Here is a 26267-nt window from a genome sequence, read left to right as displayed (position 1 = left end):
TCCATTAGATTCTGGCTCATCTGTACCTTAGTTCTATTTTGCTGTCTTCTTTTTTCCCTTTATCCCTTACCACAACAAGATCTGTGGGTCTCAAACTCAGAAGCTCCAATAGCTTCCTGAGAATCCACCACTAATTTGGGAATTGGGCGCCAGGTTTTCATTGTGTGAAATTCTTCAAAACAATCCTAAATGTGACAACTCAAATTTTAAGATCATATGCCTTATCTGGATTTCCTGGTCTGAGGAATTTGTTATCGCCTTTCTCAAATCATTTTATCCATTTTGAACACCTCCACTTGGTGGCCAAGATACTCCTTTAACTCAAGGCAATTCAGGTGATGTTTAAGTGACCTGTCCTTAGAATTTAGCCTTTAAGCACTGGTATCATTTAGATAAATCTATACTGCATTCCTTCCATGGCCTATTTGTCCCTCCTGGGGAACAGTGCCAATGAACTGAATGCAAAACTCTAAAATCAGTTTGGCCCAATATAATGGGGGTATAATTATATCTTGGCTCATAATGTGGAATGGCCACAGTGGATTAGCATTCTGTTTTACACTCTTCCCTTGACTTCATTTTATAGCTGAATATGTATAAAGTGTAGGTGTTTATGACAAATAAATATCAGCGACATGATCAACATAACGCTGTAAAACCGTCAGGATCAGAGCAACTTTAAAATTGGGATTCACAATTAGTTACAGTGATGAAACATAGCAATTACATTTATGGAGCTGTACTTAAATTTCAAAAGTGACACCCTTTCATTATAGATCATATTCTGTAAATTGAAGTGCCTGACTGTCAGTCCTAATGAGCAACACTGGGCATCAGTCCCAACGGTACTCATGGTTTATTTTCATCAACCTTGGTCAGAAATTCTTCACTCAATCCAGAGGGGATTAGATGGACACCACTCATAGTTTCCCAGGCGCCATATTTTGTGGATGCTAATCACAATTATTCAGGAACTATTCAGTCAGATGTGTTTTGATAGACATTGGTCACCATTTCTTAGGAACTATCTGGTTCAATGTGTGTTATGCACGGTCATCACTGGAATCATTTAAACCAATGGTTTTGATCGTCATTGGTCATAATCTCTCACAGGCTAACAGTTGTACATTAGCTGCAGTCTCTCTCACTGTTGAGATTTCATTCCAATGAAAACAAAGTATATAAGAAGCTTCGCTTTGAGCATTGAAGCTAAAACTCATCCAAGAGTAGTCAGAAAAATATATATAATAAACGTGCCAATAAAAGTTCTGTTGTAGCTCTCTCTTTCTCTCTGTATAATATATATCCATAAATGGGTAATGCAAAAGGACTCCCGTGATCTCCTGCATGTATTTTGATTAATACACATCCAATTTTACATGCAAGTAGCTCTTAAACCATTGTCTTAACAAGAGGGCATTCATTATTTATAAAATTTGAAATAACATACAATTACCGTTTTTTAAATCTTCTGCATGCGTGACTTCCACAAATGTATTAAGTGACTAAATCAATTACTAAAAATCAATTTTTTTAAAAGTTTTGATTCTGTGGACAGTTCTGCATGCTCCAGTTAAATTGTTCGTATCCTGGTTTAAGCAGGTTCGCATTATATGATTGGCCAAATGAGTGTCCAGCAAAGGAAAACATTTCAATCTCTCAATACTGCAGTTAGCATTGGGAAAGGATTTGTTAAAGACTCTCCTGAATATGTCGTGATGGAATACAGTCCTAATATGTTGTTGGCACTTTCAAAAGTTCTAGTAATATCCAACAGGACTTTGTTGTATATCAGCTATGTTGATGTAAATTTGCTCAGCATGTAATCAAGATTGAGATTTTACGATTCATACTCTTGCTTTTCCAATTTAACATCAGTAATCTCTCTGGATGATGTGATTGCTGGCATGATGTCATCACTGATCAGATAGTTACAGACAATTCTGATCAATGGTCTTGGTATCATAACATTTTTCCAAAGACAATGGGTTATAGTTTCCCCTTTGTGAGTAACTTTACCGGATAGCAGACATGAGGAGAAAACAATGTGGTGTCAGCTAATATGTGCACAGCCACGTCCCCAAAACAGCAATGTGATAATGACCACATAATCTGCTTTAATCAATCTGGCAGGGGGATAAATATTGGCCAGGACCAGTTCTTCTTTAAGATAGTTGCAGGGGATCTTTTGCCTAAGATGGTAACATCTCATCTAAAAAGGCCACTCCAACAGTAAAGTGTTCCCTCAGTAATATACTGAAAGTGTTAACCCGGACTATGTTCTCAAGTCACTGGAGAGGGATTTGAGCTCATGGCATTCTGACTCCCACTAAAGGTTAGGTAGGTGAAAATAATAGGAGAGGAAATGAGATAAGTCAAGGAGATGATGCAAAGTGTTTAGGGGATGGGAATAAGGACTTGATAAAGCACAGAATGGAAGGTGGCACTGGATGTAGACAAAAATTGCCACTTTGAAATAAGAGCAGATCTTTAAGTACTCAATTCTTTTACCTGTTTACTTAATTACACATCAGGGATTAAGACCCCCTATCCAGTTTTAACTTCCAGGCACAGTTCCAGAATGTTAAACTATATTATGAAGCAGAATTTGGTTTCATGGTTACAAATTGTATTTTGGCTATGCTGCATTTGAGAAATTGGAAGCTGTTTGATTTAGAAGATAACACCTTTAACCCTGTGGAAAGGTTACGATGTTGGGACAAAACAAAAGTTGTCACATACATAAACAGAAATTGCTGGAGAAACTCAGTAGGTCTGGCAGTATTTTGGAGACAAAACAGAGTTCTGAAATTCTGAAGAAGAGTCACTGGACTCGAAACATTAACTTTGCATTCCCTTCACAGATGCTGCCAGACCTGCTGAGTTTCTCCCACAATTTATGTTCTTGTTTCAGATTTCCAGCATCCATAATTCTTTGTTTTATTAAATGTTATCTCATTCCTGTTTCAATCATGTTTTTGAATCAATACAAACAAGGATTTTTTATGAACAGGAAGAGGTCATTTGGATCCTTAAACTGTCTCCACCATGTGACTGATCTGTATCTCTGTTCACCCAACTAATTGCTCTACATCCCTCAATACCTTACACTATAAAAAGATACAGATCTTGGTTTTGAAAGTTCAAATTAAACCATCAAGAGGATTTTTGGGGCAGTATGCTTAATAGCCAATCATAGTGGGTGGCCTGGTGGTTCAGTGGTTAGCACTGCTGCCTCACAGTGCCAGGCTCCTGGGTTCAATTCCAGCCTTGGGTGACTATCTATGTGGAGTTTGCATGTTCTCCCTGTGTCTGCGTGGGTTTCTGCCAGGTGCTCCAGTTTCCTCTAACAGTCCGAAGATGTGTAGTTAGGTAGATTGGTCATTTCCACAGTGCTTGAGGACATCAAAGCTTAGTGCATTAGCCATGGGGGCTTGGGGACAGGGTGGGATGCTGTTTGGAGGTCAGTGCAGACATGATGGACTGAATGGCCTTTTTCTGCACTGCAGGGATTCAATGAATCCTACTACCCATTATGTGAAAGGTGCTTACACTGGCTTAGCTCTTAGATTTTAACATTGCTCACCTTTGTGCTCTGAAGCAAAATTGATTCATTATGTAACAGTTGGCTTTAAGTAAACAATTGTTCCTTTTTGCTAAAGGGATGATAAAATGACAAATTAGTAACCCCCAGGATGTGGAAAGTGTAGATTCAGTGATGGCAATAATGGTGAATGTTAGGGGGAGATGGATGCATTCTGTCATGTTGCAAATGTTCAGAGTTTTACACTTTTGTTGTACAAATGTTACTTGCAAATGATCAGCCCCAACAATTCAGGTCTTGCTGCTTGTACCTTATCACCTGGGCAGCAATGGGATGGAATGTTGTGCATGTGTCAGCAACTATCCCATCTCTGAGTTGGTGATGTATGGAAGGTCATCGATGAAAATTGTTAAGGATAGTTCGTTCAAGGAAACCACACTAAGCAACCCCTGCAATGGGAACTGGGACTGAGATCATTCCCCCTATCTTCCTTTGAACTAGATATGACTCTAACCAGTGGAGAGTTTCCCCCTGGTTCCCACTGACTTCAATTTTGCTGGGGCTCCTTGATGCCGTACTCAATCATTACCTCAATGTCAAAGCTGTAACTTTCACTGCACCTCTGTAAATCAGGTTTTTGTCTATGTCTGGAACAAGATTATAATGAAGTCTGGTGCCGTTACGCACATTGGTGCATTGACATAGATTGTTGGCAAGTAATTCAACTATGAAAGGCATCAAAGCGTGGAACATCTCATCACAGACTTGCGTTGTGTTCTTTCTCTGGGGGCTGGAGTGTGTGTATTATATCTCAGACTGGATCAATTTTAACAGGCCTGCAGATCCTGGCACTGCCACAGTCCCTATGTCTCCAGCTGACAGGTGCCAGGAGTAGGAACCCCTCCCTCGGTAGATTCTGCAGACAAGTGCAGACTCCTTCCCAGTGATGTCAGGCTCAGGACAGACCAGGCTGGTTTAAAAGGAGTCTATCGTGGATGCCCCCTGGCAAGAAGCCTGCAAGTACTTCTGGCAAGGCAGATTCTTGTCAAAGATTCATTGGACATTGCAGTGGGATTGTCACACCCTGGCTGGTCTGATAGTCAATTGGAGAGTGCCATTAACCAGAGTTACAGGCTATTTACCTGTGAGGAGATCAACAGAAGCTGACAAGAGAGAATGAAATAGATATCTCTTGGAGAGCCTTGCCTTCACAAACTGTTTTCAAAGCTACCATAAGCCTTGCTATCTGGACAGCCTGAACATTACTGTCACTGCTCTTACACCCTGCTGAAAGATTGCCTTGTCCTTATACATGGGACAAAGCTTCCTCTCTGCTCAGTTGACTGAATTACTAGATTGGGCCCAGGCAATTTTCAGGAAGTTGGTTGTCCATCCTCCCGATACTGTACACTAATGCAATTGATTGGCACAATGGATGCTGATGAGTTGTCTGCTTGAATCAAATGCTCCAACAGCCATGTTGGAGTTGACCAGTTCACCTTCTGATTTTGAGACTTCTTCTCCCATGGTTCAATAGGTCGTAGGCCAAAGGGTTGTATGTGCCCACACTGGGCAGAGTCCTACAAATGGTTGTTCTTGGACAGGTAGGCTATCAGTGCCACGGCAACACCCACGTAAATGCCAGTTCCGATGGTGATTGAGAGCACGGCCAAGAACAGAGCCCGTCGTGAGCTTGAGCTGGCATGGTGGTAGTCTCCCTTTGCCACACCCTTGTTGGTCTAAAGAGTAGTGAATAGAAATAAATGGTTTTAGACAGTGAGAAATGGCACACTTTTCATCAATTACTCACTGATCAAACTGTCTCTTTAACTAAAGCTATTAATCATTTTCTATCAAAACAGTATTGCATCACAACACCTTTAGGTATGCTGCTCTTTACAAAGTGTTTATATCAAGGATATTGAACTCTTTGCAACATAACGGGCTAACAGTGAAGAATAGAACACTTTAGTGTTCCCACTGAATACCCAGTGTCAGCATGAAGCACTGAGAGCAGGTTTAAATAAAACAACCACATTACCACATCAGCTGTGGCTCAGTGTTAGTCATATCATTTTTCAATAAGAACGTTGTAGGTTCAACTCCCACTTGAGAGGTGTCAGCACATAGTGCAGTACTGAGGGAGTGCTGCTTTGTTGAGAGGTACTCATATAAAACAGTGAATCAAGATCCTCTCAGAGGGACCTAAAAATACCCAGGACCTATTTTGAACTGAGTTGTGAGGAAACCTGAGGATTTTCAACCTTGGGAGACAATTTCTGAGGTCTAATTGTGTGGAGGGATTTAAGATTGCAAATTGTGTGGAAAAGGTCAATTTGAATTAAATTGCAAAATAGATGCCAATGGTGAAACTAGTAAAATGTAGATTTAAAACTGACGTCAGAAATTATTTTATCATTTCTGAAGTAAAGAAATGAAGGTAAAACCCCTTGAATCATTTAAAAACTGTAGGAGCATTCCAGGTGAATGACATAAGATGGACCAAATGACCTTTCCTCTTTGGGCTTATACTTGTTGGAGATCAGAAGAATAAGAGGTCTTATAGCAACATATAAGATTCTGCGGGGGCTTTAGTGATGCAATGGTAGTGTTTCTACCTTTGAACCAGGAAGCCAGAGTTCAAGTCCCACCTGATTCCAGTATGTGTATGAACAGTTTGATTAAAATAACTCTAAGACTCTGATATGGTTTGAAACTCTCGATGCTGAAAAATTGTACTCTCTTATGGGGGAATCCAGAATGAGGGGCTAGCTTAAAGATAACGGCTGTCCCATTTAAGTTGTAAATAAGGTACAATTTCTTGAGTTAGAAGGTCATTAGTCTTTGGAATTCATTCACACACACAAGCATTTTCCATACGAAGACACAAATATTCCTTGAATATGTGAAGGTGAAGCCTATAATGGAGCACAAGCTTACAATAGCATTTCATTAATGATGAAGTGCAGGCACTGAGTGCCTGACCATGACAGATTCACAGGGAAAAATACATTCAGATGTGAGATAATCTGGAGATGCACTGATCAGCAAAGAGGCTAAAGGTTAACTTTGTTTCGCAATTTTCTCCAACCATCTTGAAAAGAAGTTCCTGACATCCAGGGAACAAAACTAACAGTCAACATCTGGAAGACTCTACAGCGAAGGAAGCAGACGTTCGGCCCACAGATCTATACTGGTTTTGTTCCACCCAAGCATCTCCTTACCAGTGCATCCTATCAATTCCCTTCTCCCTCATATGAATATTTAAATTTCACCCCCAACCAATCCATGTGGCAGCAAGTTTCGCATTCGCACCACTCCCTGGGTAAAGATCTTCCTTCTGAAATCGTTATTGTGTGTGTTCATTCGTTTTATTGTGTTGTCTTCTATTTATACTTCAGCTTTGGTGCACTAAGAAGGGCTGTTTAGAAAGAATGCAAAGGCTACTTGAGACGGTTAGCAGGGAATTTCAGGAAGGTTGGAAGGTAAGACAACAATTAGTAAAAACAATTCAGCCCTCTCAACTTCACAAATATCTGGATGAAACGCGAGGAGCCAACAGAAAATAAATCCTCTGCATTCAACCTTGCTCCTGTTTAAAGGATTCAAGCAAAGTGCAGTGTACCCTCTGTAGAAACTGTAAACAGCATCAATCTCATTTTGTGTGATTTACATGCTGGACCCTATCGATGCATTGCTGTCTCAATTGGGAGTTAGGATGTTGTTACCTCCATTGAGGGAGTACTGCATTGTTCAGCTTTCCAGTGAGAAGCTAAACCAAAGTCTGTCCTTCAGAGCGTTTGCAAAACATATTTTATGGAATCTTTCCAAGAACAGGAGTGTGATCTCTCCAGGGCCCTTGAACTCAGCACTGAACTAATTCCACAGAGTCTGGTACCCCGTAACCAAGTCACCCTTTATTTACATATGGAGAGTCCTTGACACGGATCCAGCTCCCTCGGAGCCAGCTCTCAGAGTGAACAGGATGCCTGACATTCCTGTTCTTATCTGTCAGCCATGGCTCCCTGATTGGACCAGATTAACAGCCCTAATCATGGAACTCATACTGTATGAGGTCCACCTGGCTGACCTCATTACGACCACTAAAAACACCACCAGAACAAATGCAGCTGTTATTGCATTGCTGTATTTGGGATCTTGCTGTGTGCACAGTCCTTAGATTATAAACAGTGGGTGCACTTCGAAAGCAATTAATTGGCTGTGAATTGAGATGTCTCAAAATTGTGAAAGGCACTCTGTAGCTGGAGCCCCCTCACTTCATTTTTCACCAGGTAAAATTCTGGAGCAACAGATTTTAGTTATTCATGTGCACACTCTACAGCTGCCTCGGATGTAAATAAGTCATATTTATGGCACGAAGAACGTTACAGAAATAGCTGCACAGCAGCAACGTGAAGCTGCAGTGGCTGACCCTTTCCTGGCTGGAAGCCATTCCATGTTTTCAATCTACCTGCTGCCTGTCTTACACAGGAGAAAGGAAAAATTAGTTTTCACTGTGCAGACCTCCAGAAAATCCCTGGAAAAGGGAAAGAAGATCAAACCTGGGAGACGATTTGATCACAAGCTCTCAGGGATGTCATGAAGCTGGGATGAGTCTCTTTTGTTCTTGACCCTTCAGGAATGATTTTTTTTTAAATAAGTATTTCATTGGAAGTGGTTGCTGGGGAAACCAGTGAGGACTCTGTGGACTATTTCAGAAGATGGGCTTGCTGCAGGCGCTGGGACCTGCATTTCTGTACATGAGAGATCCAAGGCTGGTTGAGGTGCCTGAAAAATAGCCTAACATTCCTCAAGAATCCCTGCTGCACAACTGATTGGACCTTGACATCGGGGAGCAATGTGTCAGTTTCTCCCCCTTAAAAGGGCACAATGAAGTCTAATTTCTATCAGCACGATTCTACAGTGAAGCACCATAAATACAAAGCACAGCAGAGCTACCACAGGGAATGGATAGATAAAAAAAATACACATAAAACGATGCATGATACAGAACAATTTCTTTTCGAGTTGAATAAAACCACTACATCATTTTTTTTTACGAGGCAGTGGAATAACCCACTCCATCATCACTTATACAACACACCACTGCACCAGCTGCTCTACTTTAATTGACAGGAGGTCATTGCGTATTCCAGAAATATTTCACACACTGTTGTTTGGGGGTCACACAAATAGCTGAGGAAGATTGAATTGCAGCAGTGACTCGGCATAATCCAAGGTTGGTGAGATTGTGGGAAGGGCTTGTTCCTTTATTGCCTCACATCTGTCTCTGTCAGATGTCATCTGTTCAATTCACTTTCTGCTCCTGTTGGCCGGAATCAAAACGTTAATCATCATGGTTTCCTTTGCAGGCAAAAAGCACTCTGTGTTCACACAGTCAGCTAAACCTTGCCATGCTTAAGTATCAAATGTGTCGGATTCTATGGTGGGTTTTTCTCTGCGAGGTCCAGAGTGATTTTCAGTCACATTGCCCCAGACTTGTCTCACTAATTACCTACAACTAAACTCCCCCACCTCCAAGGCAACGCTCTCATCCAATGATAGTCTGCCACCCATCTTGCCCAGAAGAACACACCACCAACATCCTTGGCACCCATGCCATCTTTATAAGGAGGTTGTGTACCTGGACCAGCACTGGAGTTCTGCAGCTGCCTGGCATGGAGGCTAACATTTGCCCTGGATGTGGTAGGGAAGGCGGGGGGAATCAGCATTTCACTTTATGGATGGGCACTGGCAGGTCCTACTACACCAGGGTGGTGCTGAGGAAGGAAGGTCCTCTTTCCCCCAGGCCCAGCAGTGGAGGTCTGGACACTAGGTGATCTCAGCCTCTACCCAGCAGTGGCAAAAGAAGGTCAATGACCTTCTCTTCTCTGCCAAGGTGTGTGCCACCATCTCTTCTCTGCTCCTTTACTCTGTCTCTGCTACTGTACCCACCTCCTATCAAGGCTCAAACTCTCCCTCTCTCACTGGCACGTGCAACTCTATCTTACCTACCCCAACCCCGACACCACCAACCCTGCACACCCTTTGTGATGCCAACTCACTCCCCCTGGCACAACTCACTGATTTTCATTGGTATACACCAACACAAAACAGCTGTGCCATCCATTCTACCTCACTCAATCCTTCCCTTTCTTTCATTACAGATGAAAGTGGCCCACAATAGGGAAGAAAGAGCCAGGGTACGAGCAGGGGGTAGACTGCCAGACTTTCAGTTCCTAGCATGTTACAACAAGAGGGTCCTGACCCTGGCTGCCCTAAGGGAGTGAGTGACTGCATCAAAGCCCATGGACTGGGACTGGAGGCTGCCCTTGGTTTACTGTGCTGGGATCCCCAGATGCAGACTGTTTCCCTGGAGACTGCTGACAACTCCCACAAACCCCCTCGCTTTGTGTCTACTCTAAACAGCACTGCAAGACACAAGCGATGGGAGCCTGTAGCTCTGTCTAAGTCAGCAAATAATAAAGGGCAAGGCATGCGCCTGTCTCTGAGCACAAAATGTCCTTGCATCAGCAGCATTGCAGTGGTAGTTACTGGTGGACCCCAAACTGCACTGAAGTGCAGCAGCGTTCTGTAAGTGGATCAGAGAGGCTGGCATGAGCCAATGCTAGTGTCTGTGGTTGGAGGGTGAGGGCAGCCTGTGCCCCAGTGCCTGCCCTGAGAGACCCGGTGTCCAAGGTGAGGGCCCAGTAAATGGCGGAGCAGGCTTGATGGGCTGAGTGGCCTATTCCTTTGTTTCTAACTGCACCACGCATAAACTACTCACCATCCTGACTGAGAACTTTATCACTGATCCTTCACAGTCGCTGGGCCAAAATTCTGGAACTGTTACAATACATGGACTTTGTTAATTCAAAATGACAGCTCACCATCTCCTTCTTAAAGGTGATCAGGTACGATCCACAAATTCTGGCCTTGCCAACAATGCTCACATTTCATGGAAAAAGAATTAACGATCACAATTTCAAAGAGTTCGAACCACTGTACTGACCAGTATTGATCACTGATTCCAACAGCATTTTGAAAATAAAAATCTCATCATTATCACCTTGCTGTTTCTGGGATCTTGACATGCAACAATTGTCTGGCACATTTTCTGCAGCCACTATGCTTTGAAATATTTCAGTGTTTGTAAAACACTTTTGGAACATGAGGTCATGAAAAGTGATAGTTATGGCTCAGTGCATGTACTGAGGCCATCGCTGGGTTCCTGGTACAAAGTAGTCCACAGTCCCTTCACTGAACTTGAACAGCTTTTACTAAGTGTAGGTTGCACTATATATACAACAGAATGTAAGAGAGGAAATCTCTGGAACACTACATTCTCAGGTCTCAGCTCTATACAAGATATCATTGTGACATTGTTGCTTTTGTATTTGCTCAATAAGTAAAGCAAGTAAGTACAGTCTCTGTGGTCCCAGATTTTGAAAGGCAATTATTTATTTGTCTTAGAAAGTTCTTCACTTACAAAGAAATCCAAAGGGATTTTACAAATACATTAAGGCAAAAAGAGTACCTAGGGAGGGATAAGGTCCCCTTAAAAATCAACAAGGCCATCTATGTGTGGAACTGCAGGAGATGAGTGAGATACTAAATGAGTATTTCGCATCAGCACTTATTGTGGAGAAGGATATGCAATCTAGAGAACTTGGGGAAGTAAACAGTGAAACCTTGAAAAGTGTACTTATTACAGAGGAGGAGGTGCTGGACGTCTTAAAATGCATAAACATGGATAAATCCTCCGGACCTGATCAGGTGTATCCCAGAACTTTGTGGGAAGCTAGGGAAGTGATTGCTGGGCCACTTGCGGAGATATTTTTATTCTCGATAGTCACAAGTAAGATTTCAGAAATCTGGAAGTTGGCTAATGTTGTGCTGGTTATTTAAGAAAGGCAATAAGGAAAAGCCAGGGAACTATAGACTAGTGAGCCTAATGTCATTTGTGGGTAAGTTGTTGGAGGGGATTCTGCAGGACAGGATTTATATGTATTTGGAAAGACAAGGACTGATCAGGGAGAGTCAACATATCTTAATGTGAGGGGAATTGTGTCTCACTAACTTGTTTGAGATTTTTGAAGAAGTGACAAAGAAGATTGATGAAGACAGAGTGGTAGTCGTTGTCTATATGGACTACAGCAAGGCGTTCGACAAGGTTCCATGTGGTAGACTGGTTGGCAAGGTTAGATCACATGGAATCCAGAGGGACTTAGCCAATTAGACACAAAATTAGCTTGAAGGTAGGAGACAGAGAGTTGTGGTAGATGGTTCTTTTTCAGAATAGAGGCCTGTGACCAGTGGTGTACCACAAGGGTCAGTGCTGGGTCAACTGCTATTCGTCATTTATGTAATGATTGGATGTGATATAGGAGGTGCAGTTTGTAAATTTGCAGATGACACCAAAATTAGTGACGTACTGGACAGTGAAGAAGGTTACCTCAGCGTACAACGGGACCTTGATGAGATGGGCCAATGGGCCAAGGAGTGGCAAATGCAGTTTAATTTAGATCATAGCGAGATGTTGCCTTTTGGTAAGGCAGGATTTAGACAGTTAATGGTGTAGCCCTGGGAGTGTTGCCAAACATAGGGACTGTGGGGTGCTTGTGCATAGTTCCTTGAAAGTGGAGTTGCAGGTAGTCAGGGTGGTGAAGATAGTGTTTTGCTTGCTTGCCTTTATTGGTCAGTACATTGAATTTGGAGTTGAGATGTCATGTTGCGGTTATACAGGACATTGGTTAGAGCACTTCTGAAATACTGTGTTCAGTTCTGGTCTCCCTGCCACAGGAAGGATGTAGGTATACTTGAAAGGGTTCAGAAAAGATTTACAAGGATGTTGCCAGGGTTGAAGGGTTTGAGCAATAGGGAGAGGCTGGATAGGCTGGGGCTATTTTCCCTGGAGTGCCAGGGGCAGAGGGGTGACCTTATAGAGGTTTATAAAATCACGAGGGGCATGGATGGGGTGAATAGCCAAGGTCTTTGTCCCAGGGTAGGGGAGTTCAAAACTAGAGGTTTAAGGTGAGAGGGGAAAGATTTAAAAGGGACCCAAGGGGCAGCTTTGTCATGCAGACAGTGGTGCGTGTATGAAACGAGCTGCCAGAGGAGGTGGTGAAGGCTGGTACAATTACAACATTTAAAAGGCATCTGGATTGGTATATGAATTGGAAGGGTTTAGAGGGATATGGGCCAAATGCTGGCAAATAGGACAAGATTTATTTAGGATATCTGGTTGGTATGGACGAGTTGGACAGGAGGGTCTGTTTCCATGCTGTATAATTTTATGACTCTCTGACTGTGTAAATGAGAAGAACTTGGCTGTCATGATTTATTCTTGTAATATTCCTGACCACATGCAAGTTATTAATATCTGACGGAGGTCTAAGTACTCAGTTTTACAATTTTTCAACAAACGGTCATGAAATTGTTCAGTATATTACTGACGGTACATTAAAACATGAGGGGCTTCTTAGTAACCAAGTAGGTTTCTAAGCAACCGTCATGGAAAACAATTCAACAGATAATGAAGAAGTACATACTGAAACATTTGTGATCTTTTCTCAAGGCATTCAATTTGTTTTCCCAATAGGAAACTGAGCCAGACCTTGTATTAATTTATTTAACCTTTTTAAAATTTGGATCAAATTCAATTTCTTGCAGTCAGTGAGATAAATGGAACTGAGAGTTTATCCTGTGAATGCTTAATACCTTCATATCAAGTGGTATCAGCTATGGTTTAATAGTAGCATCTTGCTTATGAGGTAAAATTGGTGGGTTTCAGTCCCAGAGTAGAGAACTGGGCCTGTATTTTCGCTCCTGCATCAGTTAGTGGAAGTTGGGAAATTTCCTGGCTCATCTGTACTCACTATGGGAAACCACATCCTGAATGGCAGGATCTTTGCTCCAGGGCTGTGTGTGGGATGGAGACATACCCACCACCTGTGAATGTGGATCAAAGGAGCTGCAGATAGTGATCTCTATGAGTTTGTCTTGGTTGTTTCCTTGAACATTAGGCTCTTTAGATCTTACTCTTCATATGTCTTCACCCTATGTCATACATGCTAACTCATGATCCCAAGCCATCTCTTTGGGTCACAGGCCAGCTTAGTGCCAACTCATGCCAAATATGCTAACTACTTATAATGGCTATCATATGTCCCATTCCGACTTAATGCCCCATGGCTTCTTTTGCCTCTGTGCCACTTTATTGCCGACTCATGTCACCCCCAGTTATTCCTGCAGTCCCTTTTAGCCTCTATTGGTACCAATTCACAAATGTCCCAGCACCCTTTGCCTTTACATCCTCCATGTCAACCAACTCAGTGTCTACTATGGGCAGATCTGAGATTAAATAAAATTCTAAATATCTATTGCAGACTTTACAATTGACTCATTAAGGGGAGCTGGTGACTTAAATGTAATATTCCTAGACTGGTAATACAGTATTTCCAGAGCTAAAACTGTAGGAGCACAGATTCAAATTCCAACATGACAGTATTTATACTAAATTAAATATTTAAAAATACTGGAATTGAAAGCTAATAAAGGTAACGGTGACCATGAAGCTCACTGCTTTTCATAAATTCAATCTGGTTCACTGTGAATTAACATTTTTTTATGGAAGTAATTGTGCCATCTTTACATAATGTTGCCTACAGTGTTTCCGGATCTAGATTAATGTGGTTGATTTGTAACTGCCTTTGAAATGGGCTTAGCCTGCCATTCACTTCAAGTGTAATAAATACTGGCCTTATGAGTGATGCCCACATCTAAGAAAAAATAAATTTTAAAATCCATTTGTGAAAACCTATTTAAATACCCCATTCCCCACCATCACCCACAGTACCCAGCCCCTTACCAAAGCTGACAGGCTTGTGTTCATAAACCTACATCCTTAAATAACTTCTGAGTTGTTAATCAAACTCTGAACTTGTAACTCGCTTACTGTGATAATGACAGGTTATGGAAAGCAGCCAAGCATTCATAACATTTTAATGATCGCATTTTATGAATTTGTTAATAAGCAGTCAGGACAACTTTCAAGTTTTTAAAAGACTGGCCATTTAAATAACTTGACAGCTTGACAGTTCTACAGACCGTACCTGTTAAGATTTGTAACTCACATCTTGCAGGTTAAGACTCTTGCTCTAGCGAAACTGGAGTCCATCTGAACTCAGCGCTGAGTTGAAATGGCCCTGCTAGATTCAGGAGTTGTATATGTAGGAGTCACGTCCCACATTTCCCAGCGAAAATGGAATCTGTCTGTAAAGGGGCTGGGACGTCCGGATCTGCATCCTGCCGCCATATGGAAGGTCCCTGGTACGTCCATGAAAATCCAGGCCTTAAGCAAAAAATCTCAGCTGATGCCCCAGTGCTTAACTGAGAGAGTGCTGCCCAGTCAGACATGTCATCTTCCAGACAAAACGTTAAACCGAGGCCTATCTATCCTCGTAAAAGGATGGACAAAGTCCTGTGGCACAAATAAATAACTACAGCAGACTCCCTGGTGTCTTGGTTAAAATTTATCCTTTAATTTTAAACAGATTATCCACTTAATTGCTGTTTTTTGGATCACGTTCACGCTCAATTTTCTTGACTTGTTTCTGACATTAAAATGTTAACTATATTTCAGAAGTACTTTGTGAAGGGAAAGGGAAACCTACTTGAATCCTTTTTCCTCATTCTTGGGGTGCACCAGTGCTTGTTGTCCATCCCTAGCAAAGTAATTAGCTATCTCGGCTTCCTGAGAGAGAACTGAGAGGAGCCCAGCATGTTGGAGTCGGACTGGATTCACAAAGCAGGAGATTCAATGAGGCTGGTTCCCTTCCCTATTGAACTTTAGTTAACCAATCAAGTTTTCTTTTCAACAATCCAATGTCATGGTCACTTTTACTGAGAGCAGCCTTTCATTTTCAGATTTAAGAATTAAAAAAAAAATTTACGTGTCATAGCTGGATTTGAACACACTTTGCCTAGCTGTTTATTCCAAGCCACTGCATCATTAGACCTGTAACATACTGTAACCAATAATCTTTTTACCCTCAAAATTTATTCTCTGCTAAAGACCTTTCTAAATATCATTTGGATCCATTTTTATTTCCTTCCTCAATCCTTACACAGGTCTGCAAAAGGACCAGCCATTTCTCCTTTTACCATGCTTTTGTCTTTCTTCAAATGATTCTCGTGTGCGAAAAGAATGAACTTGCATTTATATAGCATCCTTCATTATCCCATAATGCCCAGAAGTACTTTACGGCCAATAAGACATTTCTTGAAGTAGAGGCACTTTCATATCACACAACAATACGATGCACAACGTGATCTCAATCAACAAATGAGAAAATGATTGTATAATCTATTTCAGTGATTTTGACCAGGACTTCCCTCTTCTTCTATTAAACAAAGGCATACGTTTTTGTAAAAACCGAAAGAGCTGCAGATGCTGTAAATCGGAGAGAACAAAAACAGAAGTTGCTGGGAAAGCTCAGCAAGTCTGGCAGCATCTGTGAAAGAAAAATCAGAGTTAACGTTTCAGCTCAGAACTGTTCTGAGGAAGGCTCACCGGACCTGAAACGTTAACTGATTTTTTCTTCACAGACGCTGCCAGACCTGCTGAGCTTTCCCATACGTTTTTGCATTCATTGGTGGAGACTAGGGGCTTGATTTAACATTTGATTTGAAGCACCCCTGATTATTCAGGATTTCCCCAAGTCAGACCTAGACTGTCAGCCTAGGATATGACATTTAAGTCTCCGGGAATGGGAATCTGACTCAGAATCCAGAGTACTACCGCTAAGGCACTGATAACACAGGAAGCTTGGGAAAAGAAAGCTGAGAAATGGCAAGTTCCCTCACTTCCACTAGCACCCCCACCACACCCCTGCTGAAGTTAATCAGCCAAATGGGAGGTGAATGGATTCTGTTCAATTTAGCAATTTGTGCCACGAGCGCATGGAGGGAAATAGATTCTTGGTGCGAACATAAAACAGATGGCAATCAATTGGACTGTTGCCCTAAAGGCAGGCTGACTTAACAGATGGACATTTTTTTTGTCACTTTGTTTTCTATCTCTGCACAAGGTTTTGTGATACCTGATAATGTCAATGGATCAAAGACTCTATGATGATACATAACAAACTGCTTTCAGATACAAACGGGGCCAGAAAGGTGTTGAATAATTTTCATGTGATGGATCGGTTGTGTGTTAAGTCTCAAGGGGAGATGAATTCATGGAGACCTTTCATGGTGTGACACAAAGACTAGCTGTACGAGGGATGGACCTTTGGCCTGCTGAGGTTTTGGGCAGGCTCCAGAGATAGAGTCATACAGCATGGAAACAGACCGTTCGGTTCAAACATGTTTGCAAAGTAAACCAGTCCCACCTGCCTGTAATTGGCCCCATATCACTTCAAACATTTCTTACTTATGTACTTATCCAAATGTCTTTTATTTGTTCCTGTACCTGCAACCACCACTTTCTCTGGCGGTTCATTCCACACATGAACCACTCTCTGTGTAAAAAATCTGCCCCTCGTGTCCTTTTTAAATTTTTTCTCCACTCACCTTCAAAATATGCTTCCTAGTTTTGAACTCCCTCACCCTAGGGGAAAGACACCTGCCACTCACTTTATCTATGCCCCTCATGATTTTATAAACATCAATAAGGTTATCCCTAAAGCTCCTATGCTCCAGTGAAACAAGTCCCAGCCTTTCCAATCTATTTTTATATCTCAAACCCTCCATTCCTGGCAATATCTTGGTAAATTTTTCTAAACCCTCTCCAGTTTAGTAATATCCTTCCTGTAGCAGGGCGACTGGAACTGGACACGTTCTCCAGAAGATGCCTGACCAACGTCCTCTACAACCTCAACATGACGTCCCAACTCATATTCTCAAAAGGTATGTGCAGTGAAGGCAAGTGTGCTAAATGCCTTTTAATCCACCATGTCTACACGTGATGCAAATTTCAAAGAGTGATGTACCTGTACCCCTAGATCTCTCTCCCAGATCTGTGGATGATTATGTTGTTGGGACCACTGATACAGTTTCTAGGAGTTTGCAACCACTGAGACAGAGGATCTCAGGATCTAGTGGTGTGAAAGGGAAGTAAGTTTGAGGAGAGAGACCCAGTGATCCAGTAGCTTAAAGAACAGTCTGAGAGCACGGGGTGGTGGTATGTTCCAGTAATGTTGGCAAAGGAAGATCTATTACCCTCTTGGGAGAAGGGAACTCAGGAGAATGGGACCCAAATTGTCATTGACACTTAACAAGTTATCAGATCCACAGTACACTAAACATTTTCGTCATCAATGGTGGGTGTCAGTCTATATGCTGCTGCCTTTAAGCATTTCAGGAGTTTTTTTATTACAATTAATGAATAGAAAGGGGTTTTATTCATCTGGCATCACCTTGGACACCTCAAATTGCTTTACAAATAATATGTTCTATTGGAAGGTACCCACTATTTGATGTAAGAAAGAGATTTGGAAAGATTTTTATAAGATTTTCAAAGAGTAAAAAATTCAAGCAGGGCTTTTGCAGTTGCAAAAGATAGAGTCAGCGTATTATTCATCTTCTGTTAAAAACTAGCCTCTGCTCTAAATAAACACTTGCCTTTTCAAACAAAATCCTGCTTTAATTTAACTCCTGTCTTTCCTGGAAGAGTGTGATGAGACAACGTTCGGAACGATTTCCTTTGTATATCTGACTGGTTCTGTAAGAGGAGGAAAAAGGGCGAAGAGAGGTCAGTAAGGGGGAGGTAAGCAATTAGTGGCAAGGCCAGAGGCCAAAGGTGCATCGAGTGGGAGATGGAGAGGGTGGTTGAGAGGTGGCGAGGGCTTAGAGCAAACCAATATATGCACCAGTTGATGGGCTGATGCCAATGGTGTCAGAGGTGGCAGAATCTGTACAGGTTCTGGTGAATGCTATGTGTGCCAGTTACAATGCGCATGTATAGCTGTTTATGATGTCAGCCTTGTTGGCACTGGGAGTTACAATATGGTCAACGGGTTGGGCAGGTAATCAAACTGCGTCCTCTGATGCCTTCTGCAACTGCTGTTGCCCTCTCAATATCAAGTCTTGAATCTGTTTCAATTGACCAGAATGGAAGCAGATTGCACAACATCACTACGCTCCATGCAAAGGAAGCTTCGATGTTACTTACTTTCATTTCAGGGACAAACACGGTCCCTGTCAAGCTGTGGGCAACTATTACCAGAGATTTGAAATATTTCCAATCAGGGCTGCGTGCAGAAAATTCACAAGACTATTGCTGTGGTGCCTCAGGGCACAGTGTTTGCAGCAAGTTATTTCCTTTGAGGTTCCTGGATTGCAATTTAATATCTTTCTGAATTTTACAGTGTTATCTACCTTCATTGTTATGCAGTCCTCAGGACCAGTACTATAAGGAAGAAAGTGCCAGACTGCACACCCACAAACCAACATAAAATCAAACTGAGCTCCAATAGCTTTCGAACAGAGACTTTACAATTACCTTTAATGACAGTCTCTGCTGTCCATCTGAATGTTACCAACAACACTGTACTTCCCCCTCAGTAATACCAGGCAGACTCATCTAAAGTAATCTGCAATCGCTTGTCTACATGGAGTAGAATGGTTATGGGAGCGATTCCCTGCTTTATACACAAAGGATTCACTGAAATGAAATGTCACTGATGCCAAAAATCCTGGGATGATGACAAAAACAATGTAGTGGAAAGATGCAAGTGTTTGGACTGTCAATTTCACATTTGAAAGATTCTTCCTCAGTCATGTCAGTGCATGCCTGTGTTCCTGCTCTTCAAACCAAGCTGCATGGTGAATATGGCCTGTTGGCAAGTGTTATTCATGGAGACGAATGTAGCGATCGTTAGGATCAGAGTTAAGAAGATAAGGAGAAACCTCTTCAGCCAGAGAGTAGTGAATCTATGGAATTCACTGCCACAGAAGGCTGTGGAGGCCAGGTCATTGAGTACATTTAAGAGTGAGATAGGTAGGTTCTTGATTATCAAGGGGATCAAGGGTTACGGGGACAAAGCGGGAGAATAGGGTTGAGGAACTTATCAGCCATGATTGAATGGCGAAGCAGACTCGATGGGCTGAATGGCCTAATGTCTGCTCCTATGTCTGATGATCTTCCTATTATAAAGTGACCAATGACAGGAGGAGCCAACTTTTCAATATTTATGTGAAATAGCAAAGCTGTGGCTTATATTCCTGTGTTGCAATAGTCATAGGGATCGCACAATCAAAAACTGGGTGGCTAATTTTCTAAGGATCTTAATGGTCAGCCTGTTGTTACTTTTAATCTAATTTGCAGTTAATGCTGTTAGTCATGACTACTGCTCTCAACTCTTGTCCATGAGAGGATAATGGTATACATCACATCACAACAAAAACATATGTACCTTGTAAGCGTGTAACTTAAACTGCTGCCAATCACTATCATCTTGGCAGGATGTGATACATTAGTCCCATGACTTATACCAACAGCAGCAGTAGTAATCTTAAGTAGATACTATCTGTATGTAGTCTCATTTGCAAATGAAGAACTCACTTTCTTGTTTCACCTGTCCTGTGATTGGATGTTTATATCAAAGAGAAGAACGGATCATGGCAGCAGCATGCCTTTCCGAAGATTTGACTATTAGCCTCGACCCTTCAAACCATTGTAGAAGAACAGGTATGGAAGGGCAATGACTAGCAAGTTCTAGCTCACTATATGTTAGCAATTCTGCAGCTCTGTACACATTTACCTACCATTCCCTAATTCGGGGATCATATCTCACTTCAGGCAGCAGGTCAAATCCCAGCAATGTTGTTTAAATTTAAGAGAGCTTAATAGATACGTGTTTATCCGTTGTGAAGTTTAAGAATGAACAGTATTAAGTAGCTCACTCTGGAAAGTCTATTTTAAGCAGAACTCGCTGGCATGGAGACTCCATTATTGCTGTTACTGTTCTTACTGGAGATATGGGGAAGTGAACAATGTTGGAACAAACCCTCTATTCAGTAACAGATCTTAAAGTAAAGTACACTTAACGTACAGCAACTAAAACAGCTGAGCAGCCTGAATATTGCTCCTGGTTCAGATAAAGTTCTGCAAAAGCCTCACGAAAACCACAAAGTTGGAATGCAGTCGACCTCCGCTTGAGTTTAGTTTGGTCTGATAACAAAGGTTTTTGGCTTGGTTTTTCAGACTACAATACTTCTTAATCAGATAATCAACCCAGTAAAATTAACATTGCTGTGGACAATGATATGGAGGGTCCAGTGTTGGACTGGGGTGGACAGGGTCAGAAATCACATGACACCAGGTTATAGTCCAACAGGTTTATTTGAAAACACAAGCTTTCGGAGCCTCCCTCCTTCTTCAGGTGTTAGTGAGAGAGGTGAACAGGTCAGGTCTGTCTAACTGCCATCTTACAATTCCTGATAAAATATCGTCAATACCTGAAGGTCGCTAATGAGTAAAACAGACATAGTGTCTGGAATTCATGTCTCTTAGACAACAATCCATCAAGAGCATTGATTAATTCATTAGTGGATGCAGGGACAAAGAATGTGATTGTGACTCTATGGCAGCAAAGATAGCCAAAAGAATAACTGAGCTCACGATAATATTTATCCCAATGGAAATGTTTCAGGAAAAGGCATCTTGGACTAACTCAGAAGTTACACTGTGACAGCACTATCACAAAGCAGATGCAAGTATGGAATACTGGGCAGATTGAATTGACATCTATGTTGTTAATTTACCATTGTTATTGCCAATACAGGCAAGCCTAATAACCAACAAACTTGCAAATGCACTCAGAAAATTCACAGCTTCTAATGTTGTTTGAAAGGCATGTTGCACCAGTGGACATTGGAAAATATGTGGAAAACAAAGGCCAGAACAAGGACAATGTGAGAAGCAAAAGTCAGACAGATACAGCATTTAAACTTTGTCAAGGCATACAGTGGATCATGTTTATCCAAGTCACAGGGTTAGATGATGAGGGTGAAAGACAATCAATACATAAAGTGAGTTCAGTGTGGTGAACATATTGGCACAGTGGTACCAACAGAAGCTTTTGCCACCATCCAGATTACATGTTCACAGAAGCAAGGCCAGCACGACCAACATGGGAAACCCATGCATTTACAAACATTCTTCTACTTTGTACACTGAAATATGTGTACCCACAGAAATGATCAGCGATGATTTGATCAATACTACCAAACTCAACACATACAACGGTTCCGAGAGCCTATTCCTGGATCCATTGTAGTCAAGTGTGGCTACAAAATCTCAACCAGGTCATGTGAATCCTTCATATTCTGAGCATTACAGATCCTGTGTTCATAAGGGTCTGTCACTGGTTTGTATCACAGTAGCGTCAAGACAATGACAATGACCACAGACCACAAGAAATTCCATTGGAAAACCTATGCTTAGACTGGGAGAGGATCACATAACTGCATAATATTTGGGAGAGGCCACGTGTAGTAATTTTGTTACCCAGGTAACATAACAGGGATCCAGGTTTGGACCAACCATGGCAAATGGTTCAATTTGAATTTAATAAAATCTGGAAATACAAGACTAACACTATCTGTTAAAAATAATTCCTGTGGTAGTGGTTAAGTATTCTCACCGCACTCTGGGCAAAGATTTATTGGTAACTATCTTATATTGATGACTGGAGTTCAAACATCCTTTTAGTGTATATTCTATGAAAATTTTTTAAAATTCAAAGCCCTCTATCAGTTCAATCCTCAGCCTTCTCTTCCAAGGAGATAATGTTTCCAGCCTATTTATGCTTCCTTGATAGGCATTTACCTTGCATTTCTGCCATTGTCCTTGCAAATCATGTTTGCACCCCATCAGGTTCATTTATGGGATAATTTTACAAGGGCATCAAAGTTGATAACTATCCACCTCCCCTCGCCTGGCTAAAACATTTAAACTGCCAGCGGGAGACTGTAAGATCCAGCCCTATATCTGTTTTTGTGATATAGTGACCAGAATTATACACAACACTTTATGAGGTCTAGCCAGAGTTTGATACAGTTCAGCATTGTAATGCCTCACATTTGATCAATGTTAAAATGTATTTGCGAATTGTACGCCCATCTTGCATGTTTGTGTTTATTGTAACTTGTTTTTCAGTCTCTCTCAATACTGACTACTCCTCCATTCAAATTTCAATTTTTATTAAGTGAGTTTTTGATCCCAGAATCCACATTTTTATTATAAACTGGGAATGTCAATGGTCCCAGCATGATCCTTGTGAAGCATTACATTCTATCTTCTGCCACTCTGAATAGTTACCCTTTCTGTTTACTGTCTTGCACCCCACTAGCTTTCCATTCTGTTATTTATCCTCACATTTCATGTGTTTGGACCTAATTAATTGATCTATAGTGTGACAGTTTATTGCAGGCCTTTTTGAAATCTAGATAAATTACATCCATTGTATTACCCTTATCTACCTATAAGAATTCTTTGAGAAAAGTCAAGCAAATCTTTTCCCTTTGAATTCCATGCTGACTATTCATTATTTTCTTTTTAGTTTCTCATTGTTTTTCAATTTTCAACTTCAGTCGAGATTCCAATATTTTTTCCTACAACTGACTGAGTTATAACTCCCTGATCACACTTTATATTCCTTCTTAAATATAGATATAACATTGACTTCCTGCTATATCTCCAGCACATCTATTCCTTTTCCAACAGATTATTTACTTTGTGTATTAGCCATCTCTTCTTTAGATTCATTTAAAACACACTATTTCAATCCATCCAAACTGGGTGTTTATCCCTTTTTAGTTTGATGAGTTTATTTCATGTTTCTGCTCCTTTTATTTTAAACATAGTCATATCATGACTAACTAATATCTTCTAAAGTCATGTCTATCTGATCTCTCTTTCTCTCTCTCTCTGGCAACTACTGAAGCAAAGTAATTACTTAATATTTCTCCTGTTTCACAATCATTACCTGGGATTTTAGCCAACACATCCCTTCACAGCCCTACTCCAATTCCAATTTTCATTTTTAATAATTAATGCAAAATATTTTGCTTGCTTTATGTTTCCTGCCTTCTTAATTACCATTTTAAATGTCTCTCCTAATGTTTCTTTCCTCTCTTGTCATTCTCTCCCCTTCTGTCCATGTCCTTGCCATCACTTTCCCCTGTTTCTTTATTCAGCCCTTCAATGTAATTAGTTTTTTTTTTCTTTTTATTGAAAACACCAGCACATATTTTTCAATGGAAACTGAACACAGTCTAAAATGTTACTCATTACTGCTCTCCATCATTTTTTGCCAATGTTTGCTCCATTCTATTTGTAGTTCTATTCTGAGTCCTTTAAAATAAGTTTTTCTACAACTTATTGCATTGGACTTGGCCATGGGCATGTCTCTCGATTATTACCTTGAAGCATATTGTATTAAGACCACCATTGTCTAGATGTTCCCTGCTTTGACTTTGGTCATCTACTTCGGTTAATTCTCCCTTAAAATATTCAATAGCAAATGTTCCTTTGTTGGGAGTTTTGTACATTAGATTAGAAAGGAACCCTAAAAACATTAGAAATATAATTCCCTTACAGGCACCAATGGAAACAGGAACAACATGGGGTATTCAGCCTCTCCAACCATTGCTTTGCCTTTCAATGAGATCATAGCTGGTCTTCTACCCAAATTTCCATTTCCCACACTATTCCCATTCCCTTATTACCTTCCATAATTTGAAATATTTTGAAGTCTATTTTGAATTTACTCAATGACTGAACTCCACAGGCCTCAAGGTAGAGAATTCAAACAATTGCCATCCGCTGAGTGATTAAATTCCTATCCATCTGAGTCTTAAATGACCTCTCTCTTATTCTGAGACCATCTCCCCGGCCAAGGACAAGAAATAACAGTTCAACATCCAGGAGAATGTATAAATTATTTCATCAATAATCTCTACAGCATATTGGAAAACTTTGACTATTGATCTTTGAAATCAGGAATCATGAGGTACAGAAGTGTTGTTGGAATTATCATTGAGTCTCTATCAGATTTATTGCAGTCCACGGTTCCTTGCAGATAAAGCTAGTCAAATTGTGTTAAAGAAGAAACCACGAAGACTCACAGACAGATCTTGAGAGGTAAGGGGTGACATTCCCTTGAGAGAAGGAGAACAACAGAACTTACCTACGTTATAAGGTGCAAACAGTCTACAGACACATTTGACCAGCTAATGTAAAGACTAGGCATGGTGGCTCAGTGGTTAGCACTGCTGTCTCACAGTGCTAAGGACCTGGGTTCAATTCCACCCTTGGGCAACTGTCTGTGTTGAGTTTGCACATTCTCCCCGTGTCTGCGTGGGTTTCCTCCCGGTACTCTGGTTTCCTCCCACAGTCCAAAGATGTTCAGGTTAGGTGGATTTGCCATGCTAAATTGGCTGTAGTGTTTGAGGATGCCTAGTTTAGGTGGGTTAGAGGGGGAGGGGTCTGGGTGGGATGCTTCAAGGGTTGGTGTGGACTTGTTGGGCTGAAGGGCCTGTTTCCACACTGTAGGAATTCTATCAAACAGAAGATACAAAGAGTCACTGCTGGTGAAACAAAACAAGCCTCACAGGCATAAACAGTGCCCAGCTATGGTAAAAGAATGTTATATCTGAAACAATAGGTCATTTTCAAAAGGTATGCATAATTAGGACACAGGTTCAGGGCAGTTAAAAAGCCAAATATTTATAGATTAATGTAATAGAACCTCTATCACTGGAAAAGATTCCAGAGGCATTCCTAAGGGAAATTAGTTATTCTACAAATCCAAGTTTCATAGGTATGAAGGGCTACGAGCCAAAGGCAGGTATATGATGTTAGGCCACACATCAAATGTGATCTTACTGAATGTTGCAGAACCGGTTTGAGAGGCTGAAAGGCCTCCTCCTATTCTTACATAACCTTGAGATGACAAGAATAACCAAAGTTTCCCGAAAGAAACATTCTGAACAAAAATGAGCAGTACAACCCACCTGAGCTGAGCAAGCAATCAACTGAAGTTGATAAGGCAGCTAACTGACTCGTAAACAATTTGATACAGCAGGTTTGACTTTGATGCCAAATGTTGAACTGACACAAGCTCAAAAATAAAGGCTCTGGATGCAAGTGTCAGATGGTGTCACCAAGAGTGATATCAAGCAGCATCTGCTTAGCAATAACTTGCTCTCTGATGCCCAGTTTGGATTCTGCCAGGGCCACTCAGCTCCTGATCTCATTATAGCCTCGGTTCAAGCATGGGCAAAAGAGCTGAATTTCTGAGGTGAGGTGAGAATGACAGCCCTTGACATCAAGGCTGCATTTGACTGTATGTACCATCAAGTAGCCCTAGCAAAACTAGAATCAATGGGAATCAGGGGACAAACTCTCCAGTGGTTGGAGTCATACCACATAGGAAAATGGTTGTGGTTGTTGGAGGTCAGTCATCTCAGCTCCAGGACATCTCTGCAGGAGTTCCTCAGGGTAGTATCCTAAGCCCAACCATCTTGAACTGCTTCATCAACAACCTTCCCTCCCTCATAAGGTCAGAAGTGGGGATCTTTGCTGATGATTGCACAATGTTCAGTGCCATTCACAACTCATCAGATATTAAAGAAGTCCCCGTTCAAATGCAACAAGATCTAGACAATTTCCAGGCTTGGGCTGACAGGTGGGAAGTAAAATTCACTCCACTCA

General features: G+C 41.3%; 1 protein-coding gene across 1 annotated transcript in view; it reads right to left on the bottom strand.

The window, feature by feature from the left end:
- Positions 1-5124: 5124 nt before the first annotated feature.
- LOC109929844 (synapse differentiation-inducing gene protein 1) overlaps positions 5125-26267 on the bottom strand; it is a 41427-nt gene continuing 20284 nt past the window's right edge. Inside the window, exon 3 of the mRNA XM_020529428.2 lies at positions 5125-5283. Coding sequence (XP_020385017.1) covers positions 5125-5283 — 159 coding nt within the window. The remainder of the gene's footprint in view (positions 5284-26267) is intronic.

The sequence above is a fragment of the Rhincodon typus genome, chromosome 9, assembly GCF_021869965.1.
Source record: "Rhincodon typus isolate 14 chromosome 9, sRhiTyp1.1, whole genome shotgun sequence".
Lineage (NCBI taxonomy): Eukaryota > Metazoa > Chordata > Chondrichthyes > Orectolobiformes > Rhincodontidae > Rhincodon > Rhincodon typus.
Note: the sequence above shows the minus strand (reverse complement) of the source record. Positions and strands in the feature narration are given on the sequence as shown.